The 21,545-nt window shown below is 45.9% G+C and overlaps 1 protein-coding gene across 2 annotated transcripts in view; it reads left to right on the top strand.

Moving 5' to 3' along the window:
- The window catches only part of TTBK2 (tau tubulin kinase 2), a 447,781-nt gene that overhangs the window by 389,867 nt on the left and 36,369 nt on the right, over positions 1 to 21,545 (top strand). For both annotated transcript variants that reach the window (XM_069208911.1, XM_069208910.1), the window contains one exon: positions 18,469 to 19,745. In XM_069208911.1, coding sequence (XP_069065012.1) covers positions 18,469 to 19,745 — 1,277 coding nt within the window. The remainder of the gene's footprint in view (positions 1 to 18,468; positions 19,746 to 21,545) is intronic.

Genomic DNA, 21,545 nt, shown 5'->3' on the forward strand with positions numbered 1-21,545 from the left:
GCAGATTTTGTCTTAAAGTGCTTTAAAGAGAATAGAGTAATGGCATGCTCTCTGCCTCTATAGACCCCTGTCATGCAGCTCTTGCATCTGTTAAAAAAGTTCAGAGGCTCCTTCAGTGGGCTGGTGTTTAGGTAAACATAGTCTCCCTGACCAGCACAGCAGTAACCCCAGTCCTGTCCAGGCTTTGGATTTGGGCCTGGCAGGCAGCTTGCAGGTCGTCAGGGCTATCAGTCCTCCCATTCCCTTTTGCTTGTACCAACAGCCCCCAATCCTCCTTAGTTCGCCCTTAGTGGCACATAACTATCCTACGGTGGGCTGGATTCAGTACTGTGTTCCAGAATGGTGATCCATCATATTCCACAGATGGTACTGCAAATCGTATGGCATGGCTGTGTCCCACTTTCTTTTCCCCCTGCCAAATCCTCCTCACACATCAGAGGAATTATCAGAGCAGCACCTGTTCATTCTTTTACAAGAGGTGCAAGAGTTGCTCTTCATAGCGGCTTTCAGTAGTGTTCCAGACTCAGAAAGAGAAGAGGGTTGCTACGCTTGCTATTTCCTTGTGCTGGAGAAGGACGGGGGTACCCGGCCCTTTTTGGACCTTGGACTGGTAAATGCCTTCCTGCAGAAGAACAAGTTGAAAATGCTCACGCTGGGCCACATGCTGTCTGCTTTGGCCCCAGGCAACTGGATAGTTTCCTTGGATCAGCTGGACATGTATTTTCATGTTCCTGTTGTCCCACAGACGTTACCTGTGGTTCAAGGTCGCCAAGAAGCATTTTCAGTTTGCAATACTTCTCTTCTTCCACACCAGTGCCCCTCAGGTGTTCACAAAAGTGATAGCCGTGTTCACTGCCCACCTTCGGAGATACAAGATTTCCCCTTACTTTACAACTGGCTATTGAGAAGTGGGCTCACCACAGTCAGTCATAGACCGCCTCCAGATGACAAAGTTGTGGTTGTACCTGACTCCTTGGCAGAGGCTCAAGTTCATCTGAGCTATCCTGGACACATACCAGTTCAGGGCCTTCCCTCCACTGTAACGAGTCCAAAACTTTTGTGCTATCATCCTAATGTTTCAGCCTCAGTCCTGGATCATGGTGAGAGCAGCACAAAAGCTTCTTTGCCTCTTACCCTCCTGCATTCTTCTTGTCAGCTATGGTAGGTGGCATATACAGACTCTGCAATGGAATCTGAAGTTCCTGTGGTCCTAGCACCAAAGGAAATCCATTGGATTTTATCCAGATGTCAGAGTAAACAAGCTCACAATCTGCAGTAGTGATTGCTCGAACGCAATTGGTCCAGTGGTACGCCCGTCTCCTTTCCCCACCCCCAGCTGACGATCGGGACGGACACATTACTTCTGGTTTCTAACAGTAGCTCGCTCTTTATAAATGTGTTGGAGTTGCAGGCCATTTGTCTAGCTCTGAAGGCCTTCCTGCCATCCACCACAGTGAAGCTGGTCCACGTTGTCATAGACAACACTACTGCCATGTGTTATTGCAATAAGCATGGCAAAATGGAGTTCTGTGTCCAGTGGTAGAAGTCTCTGCACCTCTGGAGTTGGTTTGGAGTGTCTTGGTATTTCCCTGATTGTAAACCACCTGGCAGGGTCTTTGAATGCCAGGGTGTGCATATTGAGTGGTCCTTGTTGTGCATGTAAGAGTGTCTGAGCTAAGCAGATGGTATCTAGCAGATCACTAATGGTGTCTGCATCCCAATGTGGCACAGAGCACCTTCTGTTAGTAGGGAGAACCTTAGAGTGTTTCGCCACAGTCAAGAGCACACAGTGTCAAGAGTTTTGCATGTTGAAGTTTCTGAACAACGCTCAAGATGCAGTCTGACCTGAATGGACCACAAGAATCCTATATGCCTTCCCTCCCCTGCCTATCTTGCCCTGTGTTCTGAAAAACATCAGGATGGATTGGGCTCAATTCATCCTACAGGCTTTGCATTTGCGCGGGAAAAATCTGGTACCTGGAACTTTTAAAGATTAGCATCCGACATCCGATCAGACTACCGCTTCAGGAGGATCTTTGGTTGCAACAGGAGCAGCAGCAGTTGACTGCATTTAAACTGTCAACTGAAGTGGTGGATTTCATCCCTTCTGCCAAGCTCCCTTCCACAAAGTCCTTTTATGCTGGGCTCTGGGACAAATATGTGACCTGGTGTGGTATCTGTAAGACTGACTCTTTACAGCCAAAGTGGTTGGATATTCTTTTATTGTTGGCGCTGCAAGGCTATACAGTGGACAAGGCTATTTGTCAGCACTTCGGCAGCCCTTAGGCCTTTCTACGTTTGCTGGACCAACTGCCCTTTTATAAATTATCTGTTGCGATGAGAGTGATAAAATGTTTGGCATATATTTTTCCTCTTGAACCATTTGTGATGCCACAGTAGGACCTTACCTTGGTCTTGTTGTGTCTCGTGTGTACGCCTTTCGAGTCGATGCATAGCTGCTTGCTGCATCGTCCAACTTTAAAGACCATCTTTCTCATTGCAATTACAGCATCTTGTCTCATGAGTAAACTTGAGGCAATGTTAGTGCCACCACCCTACACTGCCTTTTACCAGGGCAAATTGGTGCTGAAGTCTTGGGCAACCTTCTTGCTTAAAGAAGTGACTCCCTTCACATTGGGAAGTGTATCACGGTACCAGTGATCTTTACCCCTTGTAAGAGGATGAGAGGCTCCATCGACTTGAATTCTCCCCCCACCCCAAAGGGCTTTAAGAATTTACATTCACTGCCCCTTGGTGGTTGAGGCCATAATTTTAAGCTCTTTGGATTATTGCAGTTCTCTATTCCTGACTGCAGGCAGGACTCTGGCACGCATGCTGCCTTAGTCGGAGGCCCTTGTAGCTGCAAATCCTGACTTTTGGAGGGTCAGCCCAGGTGGTAGGTCATTCTCAGAGCAACCTACCGCTTGAATTTGTTCCCTCTTTCCTTGTGCAAAACACAAGATTTGTTTTCTTTTAGGAAGCTATAAAAACCGGGCTCTGTTCACAATAGCTGCCTACTGCTACAATGGTGATGTAACTAGTCTCTTACTTCAGCGCCAGGATAACTTTTAGGTCACAGTTGCACTTTAGAAATGTATTAAACTTAACATTGTACCAAGGAAATTCCTGTGGTTAATCAGTTTTCCTGTTGAGTTCTCTGGGGTGAACGAAGGGGCTGTGCAGAAGACTGTCGAGGTGGATAGTCCTTTCCATCAAGATCTGCCACGCATTGGCCAAGAAGCAGCCTCTAGAAGGTGTGAGACCCCATCCACCAGAGCTAATGCTGCTACCGCTGTGTTGGAAAGCACAGTGCCTGTCCTTGACATTTGCCAGACTGCAAAGTGAGTGTCAGTGTACCTGTTTATAAAGCACTACTTTCTTGACTTCATAGACTGTCCACCTGGGTAGTTACTGTCTGGTAATCTTAAATTAGAAGTATCCATCAGAAGAACGAGTTACTTGCCTTCAGTAATGCACTTTTTATCTAATTTCAGGTTTCGCACTGGCCTCCAACCTTCCTGTTGTATATAGTGGCCGCTTTTTTCCTTCTAGAGATGTCTTAAATTAGGAATTGGCAAATTGGTACCAGCAACTGTTCATGCTCTGCGTCCTAGGGCACAATAAGAGAAAAGATTAGAAACAGAAGCACACTGAGATGGTGTTACATGCGGCTCCCGGGGAATCATAGAACCAGTGCAGAGGCGCACAGCACCATCTAGCAGCATGTAGGAACATTGCTGGAGAAAAGTTTCCAAATCCAATCTGGGGTCTGGAGATTATTCTAAGGTGAGGAGTCTGTGGCCAGATAGAGTATCCATCTGAAAGAGCATTACCAAAGGTTAGTAACCTCGTTTTGTATTGTGATTCATTTCTATGATTCTGGAATTTCTGTAAATAAACTCAAAACTTTCTACACATTCCAAATGATACTTCAGACACGTATTGAAGTTGGCTGTGTGCAACTGGTCTACATATGTATGATATTAGAAACTAGGCTTTTATATTTATAAAACTCCCCTATGTTTGAATCAGTTAGGGAGCCATCTGTCCATAGTGTATCTTTAACTATTGTTCCCTGGCAAGATTGCATGGATTACGTATAGTTCCATTTTGACATCCAGGTAATAAAAATGTTTATTTTGGATTTTGTAATTAAAACCAACACTTCCTCTTCCCAAAGAATCCTTTGCGATATATGCCTGGTATAGATTGGCTTGCTGAGCCACCAAACAGTAAATTACAATGGCATTTTCAGAGTCACCTATACATTTGCAAATTACTTTCAGTATATCTATATGTAAATTGCATAATGTTCCTTGTGAACATCCTGAAACCTGGTCTTGATTTAGTATTTGGTGGGCCCACTAGCCCGGACCTGCTACTGGTTATTCCAGTCTCTCCATCTTACGAAGTTTGTGTCTTCTTGCTTCTCCTAATGGTGACTACATGTATACCTGGTTCTAATATGAGTATAAGTTTGATGAAAACATATACACTTGATTGCAAAGCAGATTATAGGACATACAAGAAAGCTGTCTTAGCAAGAAACAAAATCGTTTTGTGAGGAGTACTGATGAAGCCAGCAACTCCAATCAAGTACTGGTTAAAATGTCTGCAACCTTAAACGAGATGATAAACATGTCTGTATTTAAAGATTTACCCTAAAGATGGTCTGATGTAGAAGGAACTTGGTGGAAGGTTAGTACACCATGTGATAGCTTTTCTATAAATAACTATTACAAGATCATGAATTCAGCAATTTTGCTTTTGTGTAAGAAGAAGTTGGGGGTGGATGTAGCAGGTGCAATGCACACGTCGAGGTGCATGCCCGGCGTGTGTGGTCAAGACTAATGTAGTGGAACTGGCAACATATTTCCTGCAAAGAGGCAATGTGGTCTGATCTCTAAAGCGCCAACAGCTGTTCCAACAACTCTAAGCTTAACCCCAGGTTACCGTTTGCTGCAAGAATTCTGGAAGCGCAGGTTACTCCCCCGAGGTGACCAATATCGAGTTATTTGGGTTACTATCAGTTTTTTGTTGTGAATGGTGGAAAGTCAAAATATAGCTATACATTCCTGCTACCCTCTTGCATCCCCTACCCCACCACTTTCCTTGCACTGTTTCTGCAAACCTTGGTTCAATTTAATTAGCTGACGGACTAAGTCATTTATTTCTGTATTGGCACAAATTTTGAACAAAACGATTCTGTCCCTTAATTAAAGATCTGAAAAAAGCCCCACCCTTAAGTATTTTTTAAATGTGTGATTTCCTCTCACCATACACTCCTGCAGGGACTTTTGGCTATATTGATAACACGTCACAGTGTGAACTGGGAACACGGTCAGTCAGGTGGGTCAGTGCACAGACTGAAACCACTTCCACATAGTCAATGAGTTGATGTAGTAATGTGAAACTCCAGACGAATGTAGTGCAGCCTTGTTTATTAAGCAAATACACAGTGGAGAAGCACAAAGCGAACTTCGGTCCACATGTAGCTAGAAGCAGCACCCCCGTAAGTAGAACCCCGCCTAGCCACCAGATTTACAAAACTTTTAAACATAATAATTCGCACAAGAGAGCCTGAAAAACTCAGGGTTCCAAAATGGAGGAAGAGAGAGGGGGAGAAGTGACAAAAGCTGAACAAGGGCAGCAACGAATTTTACTAGCGTACCCACACCGTAATCAATCCCCAAAATGCTCTTGGAAAAAACATTAGAACAGTGGTTCCCAACCTGTGGTCCGCAAAGCTTCCTCAGGGGATCCGCAACTGCTTAGAAAATGTAATGATTTTAACAGATTAGGTCCCCAGCTTTCAGTAATGAATCAGTGGGGGGTTCCAGTAATGATACAGTTGGGGTCCACAGAAGTCAAAAGGTTGGGAACTACTGCATTAGAACAGTAAGGGACAAATGTATCATTCATTTTTCCGATCGCAAATGGCCCAATCGGACTGTTTGCGATCGCAAAAATGCATTTTGGTATGTATAAATTCCAATTTACAATTTGGTAATGTGTTACCGAATCGCAAATTGGACTTGCAACTCCATACCGATTCAGCATTAGGAAGAGGCATGTGAAGGGCGTCCCTTCCTAATACTGGATTGCAGCGGTATGCAGGAATGTTTTGTTACCGAAATGCGGTTGCAAAACATTCGCATTTTACCACCTACTTCAGGTAGGTGGTAAGCCATTCGCAAACGGGAAGAGGTCCCAGAGGGCCCACTTCCCGTTTGTGAATGCATGCAAAAACATTTTTTAAGAGCAGGCAGTGGTCCCACAGACCACTGCCTACTCTTAAAAAATGAAAAGAAAGCTTTTCATTTTTCTTTTTTAACCACATTTGCCTTTTTACATCAGAGAAGCCTTGGTTAGCTGAAAATTGGATGTGCTGAAGTGCTCATAGAAGCAAGAGGTGGATTGTTTGGAAAACTGCCAATACAGGGGCTTTCTGTCTCCAGCGTGGAGCCTGACTACGGTTCAGTGGTTCAACCTGATGGTAATGCAAGCCTAAGAAGCTGGTTGTGTAATGAGAATAACTGTTGAGAGATTGTTTATTATTAAACAGAAGGCAGGGGGCTTTATTGCTGCATTTCCCAAGATTGATAAAACAATACTGGTGTAAGTGCTTTTTGCAGATTTGATATTTATGCTATGAACTTTTTTCCTAACTCTTACAACATGTGAGTTGTAATTTCATAGGCATGTACATTCTGAAATCGAATGCAGGTGCCACAGATCCCTAAATAGATAAGAATGTATACTAGAGAGATGTGTCCATGGCCATAAAGTCTTCACCGAAATGATGTCAGGCACAAAGACTTCAAGCCAGGGGTTTCATGTGGTAACTTTTAGTAATTGGATCCCTTTTTTCTGATCCTTAGGATTTGTCATTCAAAAACATATCCAAGAGCCCTTTACTCAGCTAAAGCATACGGATGTTTTGACGAAACTTCGAATGATGAGTTGTCCTTTACAGTATATATTCCTTAAGAAGGCTCATTGTAATTGCACTAAAGTTCTGATCTAAGTGAGACATCTGGCCGCCATCTGCAAACCTCATATTTATGAGACAGTCCTCAGCTTTAGAAGTAAAGCAACACTTGCAGCAAGCCTCCTATAAAGGTTTATTCAAAGTTACTTTGTCCATGGGCCAGGGGTTAAGGGGGAAATTTACCTAGATAATGTTCAAGTCTTGTGAAGCTGAAATGAAACTTGTCATTGAGCCTTCAGGGCTGACTCTCAAGCTAAGAGACAACTAATGCAGAAAATACGGGAGTCTAGCTCACATTTGTGAGTATCCATTTTTGTTTTTTTACTATGTATACATCTTTTAACAGTGTTTAGTGCAGATCAACGGGGCACAGCTAAATAGATTTATTGTCATGCTTTCCTACTGAGAAAACATGTTGGTAGGACAAGTGCCCTTATCGTTGACTTTATAGTGGTACACTGTAACCCTAGACAAGGTAGTGGTACTTGTAGCATCTACTTCACCCTGTTAGTCCAAGTGGTGAAGCTATTCATTTCACGAGGATCATTAGGACTGTATGAATGCCATATGCTTGGTATTACATGTATACACTGTCCTCAAATGGCACACAGTCGTTATTTTAGGTTGGGCATTGAAGCATTACCTGATTCCTGTGACACTTTAAATTTCTGACACCTAAATAACCATTCATATACATATTGTCTATTATATCATTTTACCTTTGAAAGTGATATTAGGAATTTTCATATTAACACTGACAAAATGGGGCGTGACCAAGGGCATCAACATGGTGGTGGCACTCTGAGTGCTCCAGACCCCTCTGTCATCCACCTGCATCTATAGCCCTCAGATCCCTGAACCTGTCCTGATTTTTGCCTCACGCTGTCTCTCGACCTCCCCTTGGAGTTTCTCTTGAAAACAGCACAGCAGCCTTCTTTGCGTTGTTGGCTTCCCTAGTGATGTTCTCCACTTCCTCAGTATGGCAGCCGGCTCTGATTAAGGGCTGCTGATGCGGTGAAGCCCTGGTGCAGGTGGCTGAAAAGGGCCATTTGAACTGTGGCACCCCCGTGGAAGCCCCCAGACAGCTACCACCCTGGGGGTCCTCCCCCTCCTTGCTTGTCGCTGCCTGCACTGCTTGCCAATTTCATCCTGTGACCTGAGCCCGGAGCCTCCCTGCCTGTGACTGCGGCCTACAGCTGTGCCCAGCTCCCTTCGGCGCCACAACAATGGACACTATCACACCTTGGTAGAGGAGTAAAGAGAGGTCCCCAGACGCTAGCACACCAGCTGCCAACTCATTGGGCGGCAGCTATGCACCCAGTGACTCATGGCCCTCGGCACTCCCCCACCCCCGATCATTACAGGTTCCTGCCCTGCTAGGCAACAATCTGCCATGGCCCACAAGTGATCCTGTGAGGCCTCCGCTGGGCTATCCCTGAGCCTCCCTGTGACAGGATTCCCTGTGCTGGATGGAGGGGCCGACCATAAATAAGCTTTTTCGTAAGGCCCCTCTGCCCCTTCGGATTCCCATGTACTGCCACCAGAGGAGTGAGGACATCGATGAGCCTAACCTCCGGCCCCTTCACCATCACACACGGGCCTGCGGAGCCAGCGACGAGGTAGGGAGTGCAGCAGGCCCAACTGGCTGTGCTGCATCGCTCTGGGTGGGACCCGGCACCTAAAAGTGAAAGTTTGTTTTCTGCAGTGGCACAACTTTTGTGAAAGTGACATTCAATTTGGGGCCCCAGAGAGTGGCCATTCTAATGAAGATAACGCTGTGGACCATGAGTGAGAACCCACCACTCTCCCCTGATACACACACCTTCTACCAAACACTGACATTGGGAGGCCTCAACCACTGCTGGGCGGCTGCTCTGACTGCTGTTGCCTTCATCGACTTTGGCCTGGCTCCCCACTCAAACATAATTGCCTGCACTTGCCACTTCACTTCTGTGTATGGTGCTTTGCACCAGGTATCAAACGATGTTCTAATCTTGCTTTAATGTTTTTCTTCTCATATCTGTAATGCTGGACTGGCAGACAGCAACATAAACTTTGGCCTTAATGGACTGGTGGTCTCCCTTTGGCACTTCTTCCTTATAGCAGTGACCTGAGAACCTGTATGGGCCTTTAAACAAACTCAGCACATTCGTCCCATCTTGTCTCTTGGGCCTGGTAGCTCTCCCCTGCAGCCTCCACTACAACCCAAAAAAGATTAAGGAGCCAGCCTCTTTGCAGATCTGATTCTCAACGAACAGACTGCATCCTTCCTCATCTGGAAGGAGATCTTCCCTGGCCACAGGGCTGCTTGTGCTGCCACAACGTTGTGGCAAGCGGGCCGAGCCATTGGAGTGAGAGCCCCTACACCATGGGCAAGGACAAACCAGCCTGTTCAATGACTTTCCAAACTCGCATGGAACAGTTTGCCACCAGATCCACTACTGATAATACTGGAGAAGGCGGAGCAGTTAAAACTTCTTCCTCCACTGGTGATGTTGCCACAATCTTTATAGCCATTGAATCCTCTCAAACTGTAGTGGAAACAAAAATTGGCGAGGTACAGGAAGAGGTGGCTTTACTCCTTCAAGATCTCCGCAATGCTGCCGCCAGAACCACGGGGGCTTAATCTAGGTTGTCCACAGTGGAAGACGACCCCAAGTAACAAGCCTCCTCACAAGCACAATGGACCTGCACCGCTGAGCTGAAAACTGCGAGAATCGATCCTGAAACAATAATGTGCGAGTGATTGGCATTCCTGAAGGTACTAAACTGCAGCAAATTGTTATTCTTGGAAACATGTATAAAAACCTGGATGCCATTAGATCACCTATCGCCCTAGTTTGCAATTGAGTGCACCAACCAGTCTCTGGCCCCCAAACCACCTCCAGGTGCACCTCCCAGGACAATGATAGCCTCTATCCTTAATTTCCAAGATAGAGACGCCATTCTTAAGGAGGCCTGCTCTCATCTGGAGCTCCACTGCGGTGAAACCAAATTCGTCCTCTTACCTGACTACACCAGAGACATACAACAACAACACCGTTCTTATAAGGAAGTTGAAGGAAACTCAGGGTGATGGGCCTCCAATATCGCCTCCTCTTTTCCGCCAGGCTCTGAATTGTTCATGCAAATAAAACTCATGTTTTTGAAACCCCCGAGCCCGCCTAGCAATGGCTAACGGAACAACATCCACTCTGGGACCATACGAGGATTCTCTTTCAAGGGTCCGGCTTTAACACCTCTAATGACACTATGCTGAAATCCAAATTGCAATCCCGTTGCGCCAACTCACGGAAGCAGCACCATAATTTACATTCCAAATCCTCCTCACAATCTTCTTGGGCTTGGGATGGCTCGCCTTCCTTGCCGCCTGCTCTTCAGATACCGAACGTGGAAGAATGCCAACTAAACCGGGGCAAGCTCCTAGATGGACCACCAGCCGCACTGATTGACTGTAGTGAAGATTCTGATCCCTCTCGAAGCCTTATACTATGACTCCCAAGATGCATACCATCCGTAGGGCATGATATATCCCTAACTGAACCTTATCAATTGTGATCTGATGGATGACATCCTTGCACAGAGGAGGAGTCCACCACTTCCTTTTGATTTTGTGTACTGTTTTCTTTCTCAATATTTTTCTTGCAGGGCGACTTCTTTGGTGGAAGTATGGGGTGGGGTGGGTGTTGAGGGATGGGAATAAGTATAAGCTTAAAGTTCATTTTGTTTCCATTTTGGACCTGTTCATATGTTGGCCTTTTTCTTGGTTTTATTAGCACTCAGGTGCACACCTCCTTCACAACTCACGTAATGCGTCCTTGGATGCACCGAGTAGGGCACACTTTTGCCTCACCTTTCGCTTCCTGGATGCGTAAAGTTGATTTACATCTCCTCATCCTGCCTCTCCGTGGTCTTCCACACCCCTCCCATGGCATCCTTCTGAGCCCTGAACTGGAATGTTAATGATCTTTTAGACCGTGTGAAACATACTGCAGTCCTTACTTTCGCACAATAGCCTTCTCCTGATGTCCTACTACTTCAAGAGACCCACCATTAGGTAATCGCTGTCCCTTATTAACCCATAACGGCTATGACAGTTTCTCATGCAGGGTATACCCGAGGATCTAGAGGGGTGGCCATAGTATTGCGTCAGTACTTCCCTATGATAGTCTCCCTTGAGGTGAGAGACCCTCACAATCGCTTACTGGAACGCTTGAAGGGCACACCATCAATTTAGTGAGTGTATATGCCTCCCCCTCCCCCAGCAGCCCTCGACACCTTCCTTCATGATCTTTTCAATCACCTCCTGGACTTCCCCCTGGGATTAACTCTGATGGGAGTGATTTTGACGCAGTCCCTGTCCCTGAAATTGACACCTCGTGACCCTGTTCTGCATCTCGATGTGCAGGAGCTCATCTTCTTCCTGACTGGGCCACCTACCTTGACCTGTGTGACGTGTAGAGGATATGGCACCCAAGATACTTGCAATTCACACACACACATATGTAGCACACCACACTTCCCGAATAGACCTTGTTTTTAAGGCAGCTCTTGATTGTTGTACCATCACCCAGGTTCAAAATCTCCCCAGAGGCAACTCAACATGTGATATTTGCAAGACAAATCCTACACTCGAGCCCTTGGCACAGAACTTCAAGCCTGCTTCTGTAGCAATGAAGGCTCCCTCTGTCCTGCCAGTAAATGACCATATGAGGATTTGGTAAAGGATAACTTTGAGCACGTGAGCAGGCCAGCTCACTTCATATCAGCCTAATTGAAGGCCCGCGACATCCACTTAGAGAGCCACACTGCAAAAGACCTAAGCAACTACACAGCCCAGCGACTCCGCCTCTTTTGAGATAAAACACACTACTAATCTCTTGAAGCTACCAAACATGTATGGCGAGCCATAACTGCTAATATATATGGATGGGGGGACAAGAACAGAAAACTCCTATACTGGCTTGCCTCCAACCACCAAATGACCAGGATTGTGCCTGAAATCATACATGACCAGGGCAATAAGTTACACACGTTGAAAAAGGTGAGGCGGGCCTTCGCCCACTACTATCATAAATTGTATATGGCCTCCCCTAAAGAGGATGCTGAATACTCCACACGCTTCCTCTCTTGACTTATCCCTCCCCCTGCTATCCTGGATGGCGGCCGAGATGTTGCCTGAACGTTTCACTACTGAAAAAATAGCTACAGTCCTGTCCGCAACAGTCCCTGGGAAAACTCCTGGCCCTGTTGGCTTCCCTACAGAATGCTATACTACCTTTAGAGACACTCTGATCCCTTAACTGCTGGCCCTATATAATGAGGTCGGGCAGAAAGGTACCTTTCCACCAGAACTAGATACTGACACAATTGCAGTAATTCCGAAATCACAACCTCCCTCCACCTCCTGCGCGGCTTATTGTCCAATCTCCCTTATCAATGGTGAGGTTAAGATCTTTGTCACCATGTTAGCCACTCAGCCTAAGCAAGTTGTTCACACCTTTATCCACCCCGCCCAGTGCAGCTTTTTGCCTACCGGCAGCATAAGACATGCATCCAGCGCCTTCATGTCGTCCTGGCCCACCGTCACCATCTACCCGACTTAGCCTTGCCTTTTATTGATTTTGAAAATGTTTTTGACATGATGGACTTGGAGGGGTACCTGCTGTTGGTGCATGCTGGGCTGGGACCCCATTTTCGTGGCTTGGTCCCTCTACTCCAACCCCACCGTGTGGGTTCCAGTTAATGGGGTTCTCTCACGTGCCTTCCCCATTAGGCGGGTATAAGGAAATGGCATGGTTACCCCCTAACTTTTTGCCTTTGCTGATGCTAAGTTATGATTTGAAAGTGTGATGGGACCCTGCTAACCATGCCCCAGCACCAGTGTTCTTTCCCTAAACTGTACCTTTGTCTCCACAATTGGCACAACCCTGGCACACAGATAAGTCCCTTGTAACTGGTACCCCTGGTACCAAGGGCCCTGATGCCAGGGAAGGTCTCTAAGGGCTGCAGCATGTCTTATGCCACCCTGGGGACCTCTCACTCAGCACATGCACACAGCCTCACAGCTTGTGGGTGCTGCTATGGAGAAAATGACTAAGTCGACATGGCACTCCCCTCAGAGTGCCATGCCAACCTCACACTGCCTGTGGCATAGGTAAGTCACCCCTCTAGCAGGCCTTACAGCCCTAAGACAGGGTACACTATACCACAGGTGAGGGCATATGTGCATGAGCACTATGCCCCTACAGTGTCTAAGGAAAACCTTAGACATTGTAAGTGCAGGGTAGCCATAAGAGTATATGATCTGGGAGTTTGTCAAACACGAACTCCACAGTTTCATAATGGCTACACTGAAAACTGGGAAGTTTGGTATCAAACTTCTCAGCACAATAAATGCACACTGATGCCAGTGTGCAATTTATTGTAACATACACCCAGAGGGCATCTTAGAGATGCCCCCTGAATACCTACCTGACTTCTAGTGTAGGCTGACCAGTTTCTGCCAGCCTGCCACTCACCAGACATGTTGCTGGCCACATGGGGAGAGTGCCTTTGTCACTCTGTGGCCAGGAACAAAGCCTGTACTGGGTGGAGGTGCTTCTCACCTCCCCCTGCAGGAACTGTAACACCTGGTGGTGAGCCTCAAAGGCTCACCCCTTTTGTTACAGCGCCCCAGGGCATCCCAGCTAGTAGAGATGCCCGCCCCTCCGGCCACTGCCCCCACTTTTGGCGGCAAGCCTGGAGGAGATAATGAGAAAAACAAGGAGGAGTCACCCACCAGTCGGGACATCCCCTAAGGTGTCCTGAGCTAAGGTGACCCCTGCCTTGAGAAATCTTCCATCTTGAGTTTGGAGGATTCCCCCAATAGGATTAGGCATGTGCCCCTCCCCACAGGAAGGAGGCACCAAGAGGGTGTAGCGACCCTCAAGGACAGTAGCCATTGGCTACTGCCCTCCCAGACCACACACACCCCTAAATTCAGTATTTAGGGACTCCCCAGATCCTAGGAAAGGAGATTCCTGCAACCTGAAGAAACAAGAAGGATTGCTGACCTACAAGCCTGCAGAGAAGGAGGAAGACAACAACTGCTTTGGCCCCAGCCCTACCGGCCTGTCTCCAACTTCGAAAACCTGCTCGAGCGACGCATCCGACAGGGACTGTCCTGGACTAAAGGACCAAGAAACTGTCGTGAACAGGGGCCCTGCTCAAAACCAGCTACTTCTTTGCAACAAAGAAGCAACTTTCAAAGACTGCACGTTTCCCGCCGGAAGCGTGAGACTTCACACTCTGCACCCGACACCCTTGGCTCGAGATCCAGAGAACAAGCACCTCAGGGAGGACTCCCCGGCAACTGCGAGCCCGTGAGTAACCAGAGACGACCCCCCTGAGTCCCCACAGCGACACCTGCAGAGAGAATCGAGAGGCTCCCCCTGACCGCGACTGCCTGTAACAAGCGCCCGACGCCTGGAACCCACACTGCACCCGCAGCCCCCAGGACCTGAAGGAACCAAACTTCAATGCAGGAGTGACCCCCAGGCGACCCTCTGCCTAGCCCAGGTGGTGGCTGTCCCGAGAAGCCCCCGTGCCTGCCTGCACCACCAGAGTGACCCCGGGTCCCTCCATTATTTCCTACCTGAAACCTGATGCCTACTTTGTACACTGCACCCAGCTGCCCCTGTGCTGCTGAGGGTGTGTTTTGTGTGCCTACTTGTGTCCCCCCAGTGCTCTACAAAACCCCCCTGGTCTGCCCCCGAGGACGCAGGTACTTTCCTGCTGGCAGACTGGAACCGGAGCACCCCTGTTCTCCATAGGCGCCTGTGTGTTTTGGGCACCTCTTTGACCTCTGCACCTGACCGGCCCTGAGCTGCTGGTAACTTTGGGGTTGCCTTGAACCCCCAACGGTGGGCTGCCTATGCCCCAGGACTGAGACATGTAAGTGTGTTACTTACCTCCTAATCTAACCTTTACTTACCTCCCCTAGGAACTGTTGATTTTTGCACTTTACTTACCTCCCCCAGGAACTGTTGATTTTTGCACTGTGTCCACTTTGAAAATAGCTTATTGCCATTTTTACAAAGACTGTACATGATATTGTTTCCATTCAAAGTTCCTAAAGTATCTAAGTGAAGTACCTTACACTTAAGGTGTTTAATGTAAATCTTGAATCTGTGGTTCTTAAAATAAACTAAGAAAATATATTTTTCAATATAAATACCTATTGGCCTGGAGTAAGTCTTTTAGTGTGTGTCCCTCATTTATTGCCTGTGTGTGTACAACAAATGTTTAACACTACCCTCTGATAAGCCTACTGCTTGACCACACTACCACAAAATAGAGCATTAGAGTTATCTACTTTTGCCACTATCTTACCTCTAAGGGGAACCCTTGGACTCTGTGCACACTATTTCTTACTTTGAAATAGTATATACAGAGCCAACTTCCTACAGCGGGGAACTAGACAGGGCTGTCACTTATCCTCACCTTCTCTTTGCATTTGCAATCAAGCCACTAGTGCATCTTATTTGCAGCGATGCCCAGATCCACGGCTGGAACTGGGGGGAGGGAAATAAAGACCACATTGCTTCCTATACGGACGATGTTCTTCTCTACCTGGCTAACCCTGCAAAAACTAGCCCGCTGCCTCCACATCCTTTGCTTCTTTGAAGAAGCTTCTGGCCTTTGACTGAATTCCCCCAAATCTGTGCTGGGGCCTTCGGCCCCATCCTGGGATTGCTTTGACTGGCAAAATTAAATTCCTATTGGTCGTCCCCAAACTTACCTGGACTCTAAACCTTGAGCCCCTTACGAGAAAGGCCAGACACGATCTTCCTAAATGGCAATCTCTTCCATTAAACGTAATAGGCCATATCGCTCTATACAAAATGATGATCCTGCCACAGTTTCTATTTATATTTCAAAACTCCCCACTCTCTCTCTATACCAAGGTCATAGTTCCGAGTCCATGACAGGACTGCAGCCTCATTTTTGGGGCATGGCTCCCGGCCCCATCTTGACCTCAATAATTGCCAATATGCTTCATATGATGGGGGCCTAGGTATGACCAACTTGGACTTATATTACCCGGTCTCCCATCTTCTTGTGTTCCATGACTGGTTTAACAGAGGCTGGTTGGATCCCGCCTATCACTTGGAGTTGTCCCTTCTGGGTTTCCCCCAAATCCTAGCCATGTTATATGGCTCACCGATCCTCCATGACACTGCTCCAGTAACCAAGGCAGTCTTACTGACCTGGAGAGCTGTCCTGCTCCACATCCACTGAGCAAACACACACACAGCAAACACCCTTCTGGCATGGCACCTGGCTCTGCGAAACTGCAACGCTACGGGGCTTTGAGAGATGGGACCTCATTGGACTGTCACAATTAGGAGATGCATGGTCAGGGACAAATACACAATCATTTCAGCAGCTTCAGCGCACCTATGCACTTACTAATGCACACTTTTATAAATATCTTCAGCTACAAGATGCTCTCTAATCACATCTCTCCCGCACTGGCCCTCTCCCAGAATGCAGCCCGCTAGAAGCCACATTTATTATGGGGTGTTAGGCAAAGGAGGGATAACCCAAATCTACCTGACACTGATCACTAACCCCCCTCCGGGCAACTTGGACCACCACAGAATTCAGTGGGAGAACTGGGTGGGCCCCTTTGACGCTGAGGATTAGAAGGATGCCCTGATGGCACCAAGGGCTATCACCATCTCTTCCTGCTTGCACCTGATTCAAACATACTATTTATTCAGTGCCTATCTCTCCCCGCTCAACCTCTACTGCTCACGCCTTCTCCCTGAGCTCATTTGTCCCCGCTGTGGCACTGCCAGTGCTGACTTTTACCATATAATTTGGATGTGCCTTCGAATTCGAAGCCTTTGGTCTGCTATAGTTGGCGAGCTCACTGAAGTGTTGGGGTTGGATGTTTCATTATCTTCTCTGATTATTCTGTTGGTTGTACTGGATGGGGTTGGAGTTACGAGGGCTGACTGAGCGTTCCTTGGCACAGCTGTGCTGGTTGCCGAGCGTGGCATTGCAGCTCACTGGAGAGTCCCTTCTCCTCCCACCCTCTCACAATGGTGCATAGGGGTGGACTGGTGTGCACAGCAAGAGAGACCCGTCTATGACACCCGGGGCTGTCACAGTAAACATGGTCGAGTATGGAGGAAATGGTTGGGACAGCTACCTTAAGCTTCTATCAGAAAGCGAAATAGATGTGCTATCTTGTGCTAATGTATCTTATCGTTTGACACTAAGTTGTGCTCACTCGCTTAAAGCTGTAAAATTTTGCCTAACTTGCTGCCCGTATAACTTCCTGTCTTTTGCTGTGAAAAAATTCAATAAAACTTATAAAATAAACACTGACAAAACAAAACTGTGTATTTAATCTTAAGCTGTCACATAAAAAAATCTTACAAAGGTGGTAACGTACCATCAGCTCCTTCTTAAGAAAATGAACACTCCATATTGCCAGAAGACGTGTAGTAGAAACAATCGTTCTGTCACTTATTGACAGGGGAACACCATCCTACGTGATTTCCCTAAGTCATCTATATCATCCCTCAAAACCTCCCTTCATTCCACATCTTAGTTGGTTGCAAATAGCAGAAACGTGGACCACGTTATGCTAATTTTTGAATTCTAGACGCATTTGTCACCTTCAAAACTCTCTATCACTTACAAAGTTATTTACACATATAAAAGACAAGCTACATACATCAGGAGGGCAGAGAAAGAAATAAGAGGGACAGAACGACAAATCATAGAGCTTTCCAAAAGCTAAAAAAAAAAGTTAAAAAAAAAGCAAAACTGCCACACGTCTCCTCATGCCTAGCATTTTAACTTAGAGACCAAATACCTGAGGACATAAGAACCACCTCTAAACTACTTACCTTCCACAAATGTATCAAATTGCACTTTTTCAAGTTTCCATAGCTTTCCTGATTCCTTGCAGTTTTGGTACCTGTACTCCTGTGTTACATAATGTTCTGCTGTTTTATGTCTCTCTGTAATGGTCTATGGAAACCCCCCCAGTGGTTAGGGCCCATTTTATAAACCCCATTAGTAAATAAATGTTCGTGAATGGTTGATTTTTATTTGATCACAGTTATTTCTTGTATTTGGATTGCTACTTGTTGTTCCTTGGAGCTGTTCCTTCAAACAAACTTTAATAGGATAACATCTGGATAGCTTTAGCTTGCAAATGTAAGTTATTTTTGGATGTTGCCATTATGTCTTTTGTGTCAGACAGCAATTTCTATTTGTTTATATGTTCTGTGTCCATTTGTAAGAACCTACTGCTCATAAATGGATTGGTTACTCAGATGCTGAATGAATCTAAGTATTTCGTTGAACGGTGCCACTTCTCAGTTAGCTCAAGTACTGAAAGTGGAAGATGTGATACTGTGCTTTTCTGTATTACCTTAATAAATTAATGTGCATTCCTCTTTTTATCATTGTAGGTAACCATACCAAGACCTTCAGTGACATCTACACAGTCTGCTTCTGAAAGCGTTCATTATGGCTTGCATATGGAGAAGAAAGACCGAGAGTTTCAGCCCATGGAGCTTACTGTGGAGCTTGCATCTCCTCAGGAACAACTGGCAGGCTTTGTGTCATCTGAGGCCGCACTGTCAAGCAGTGCCAGGAAGCCAGACCTGGTGCTTCAGTTTGACAAACTCAGTCGAGAGATGATGGAAATGGAAGCCCAGGCAGTGAAATGTGTCAAAAACGAAAATGGTGGCCAAAAAGTGTTACATGAACTGAGCAGTGAGCTGCCCATGGAGAAAGAACATCAGAAAAATCCATTAGAACCTGAAATGAACAACCCAGTGTCAGAGAGTGCCATGGAAAACCAAAATGAAAGCCAATATTTAATAGAGAGTTCAGCTTCCCTAGAACACTTGAAATGTATAGAGGTGGAGCCCTCAGCTGCTGGCAGATTGGGTGAAGATTCCATGCCAAGGACTTCCTATTTGGTGCCAAATAATAGGTCTGGTCATGAATCCCAGAAGCAAGTGAATGTTGAAGCATCTGAAACAGGAGTCCTTAACTGTCATACTGTTGGATCAGAAAGAGAAGTAATGGCAGTGCATGAGAATGGCTTCCATGACAGTAGTGAGGCATTTGATGACAAGTTTCCACTTGAGCATAAGGACCAGGTTACTCCACCGGAAGATGGAGGAGAGGGACAGCAACATGTTGAGCAAAATGGAGATTTCTATCACTGCACTACCGAGAATGACTATTCGCTACAGCTGAAGAAGGACTCTATACGGTCACCTTTTTCAGTAAGACACAGTCGAATCCCAGTTTTAGCACAAGAGATAGATTCCGCATCTGACTCATCCTCTCCTGTTTCTGCAAAAGAGAAACTTCTCCAGAAAAAGGCTCACCAGACAGACTTAGCTAGGTTACTTGGTGAAAAAAGACAGTTAAAATCTTTCCTTGGTGACCTCCCAAGTGCCTCAGACAAGTCACTGCAAGAAAAGACACCTCCAGCAGGGGTAACATTGTCTGAAGAGGAGATGCATTCATGTTCAAGATTGTCAGCAGAACTGTCTGGCAGGCAGGCTGAGGATGTGCCTTTGTCACCAAGTAGCCCTCAGTCCAGAAAGAGTAAAATTCCAAGACCAGTGTCCTGGAATAGTAGTGATCAAGTGGGCAATTCTGCTGGAGCCCAGTTCTTCCCTCGCCCCCCTCCAGGCAAACCACCAACCCGTCCTGGGGTAGAAGCCAGGTAAGAGATGTGGAAATGCTTGCTATGTCTTGATTTTCAAATGGAGTACTTCATGTCATCCATGTTTGCTGAAAAAAGTTAATTTAATGATGTTTACCCTTAAGAGAATTTACAATAGCTTTATGCACAAATATTTAATTTAGTGCATGTTTTAGTTCTTCACTGGTTTCATTATGTGGTATGTGCACCAAATATTTGTGATCGAGAGGTCTTTAGAAATTATGGAAATAAAATGACTTGACTACAGACAAAGATTTCAAATGAAGACACCTACACTATAGCACCCACCTAAACTCTACACCCATTTGCAGCAAACCCCTTTTCCCATGGATTTAAAGTGTCTTTTTTTAAAAAATCAGTGTTCGTAATTGTGTGGGTTTTGTTTTAGGGTTCACCTTTGAGGTGCCAGAAAATGACTTTGGCACCTTTTCAGGTATTCTTTGGAAAGACTGAAAACATGCGTAAGGTTTCATTGTCAACTATGGATAAACTGTACAAGTTCATCCTTGAATCATTTTCTGAAAGCCAACTGCTGATATTTTCTCAGCAAAGCCTTGCTTGATCCAGCTAATGTGTGCCAAAAGAGCTTTTGGTCCACCTGATTAGCTTTACCTCAGGCTTCAGAACATTGCAACTACATTGCAACTAGCCTGTGAATCCACAGAGTGAGGAAAATACCCTGCCATGGGCACAGGTCACAAGTATAGACAAGAATTGACACTCCTTCAGACCTGGCAGAAACTCAGCAGGGTGAATTTAGAAATGTAGAATTCAAATTTTGCTCTGAGAAGTGGAAGGCACCCACAATTTTAATTATATATTATATATTCACACTATCCTAGACCATGCTAGATGCAAGGCATTTATAGTAAATATTATAACCATGTTTGCACCAGCGAAAATTTAAAATGTAGACAAATAAAAAATCCCTAACATTTTTATTAACAGCTAACAAGAGCCTACTTTTAAATATCTGCTGATTTAGTGGAAATGTACACCCTTTCATACCTCTCTGTCAGCTTTGATGAGTGTACCCTTCGTCATTCTGTTGATAGAAGTTCAGTGATGAAGTAGTGAGAAAATGACTGAATATACAAGAACAATGGGATTCAGTTTGTACACATGGTAAATTGACTAGCAGGCTTTCACATATTGCTGAGGACATTCAATGTAACAATAATTTATTAATGCAATAAATGTGTATCTATATGTTCGATAGCATGTGTAGCTGCAGATACACATGCTGTGCATACGTCTGCCATCTAGTGTTGGGCTCGGAGTGTTACAAGTTGTTTTTCTTTGAAGAAGTGTTTTCGAGTCACGGGATCGAGTGACTCTTTCTCTTCGGCTCCATTGCGCATGGGCATCGACTCCATGTTCGATTGTTTTTGTGGAGATGTTGTTTTCCATTATTTCCTATGATGTACTGCTTGCTAGAATGTAGAATGTCATGATGTAGGTGGTGAGATCAGAAATAGAATGGAGGGCAGAGGAGAGAAGAATTCTGTGGGAGAGGTTGAACATTGGATGAGGAGCTGGGCTGAAGGTCTCATGACTATTTGAATCTCAATAAAGGAAGATTTATAAAAAAGGAAAAAGGCATTCTGAAGGAGTGATCTTTACAGTTTTCTTTCCGCCATCGGGTTCAGACGTGTTTCCTTTCGCTCTGATAGTTCGATTCGGAAAAGCTTATTTCTCGTCGGTTTTGTTTCGATCGTGTTACACCTTCTATCGACACTTCGGTACCGTCGGATCAAACATCTTTACTCGCCCTATAGGGCGCCCGCGCCCAATTCGGGC

Source organism: Pleurodeles waltl, chromosome 9, assembly GCF_031143425.1.
Source record: "Pleurodeles waltl isolate 20211129_DDA chromosome 9, aPleWal1.hap1.20221129, whole genome shotgun sequence".
Classification (NCBI taxonomy): Eukaryota; Metazoa; Chordata; class Amphibia; order Caudata; family Salamandridae; genus Pleurodeles; species Pleurodeles waltl.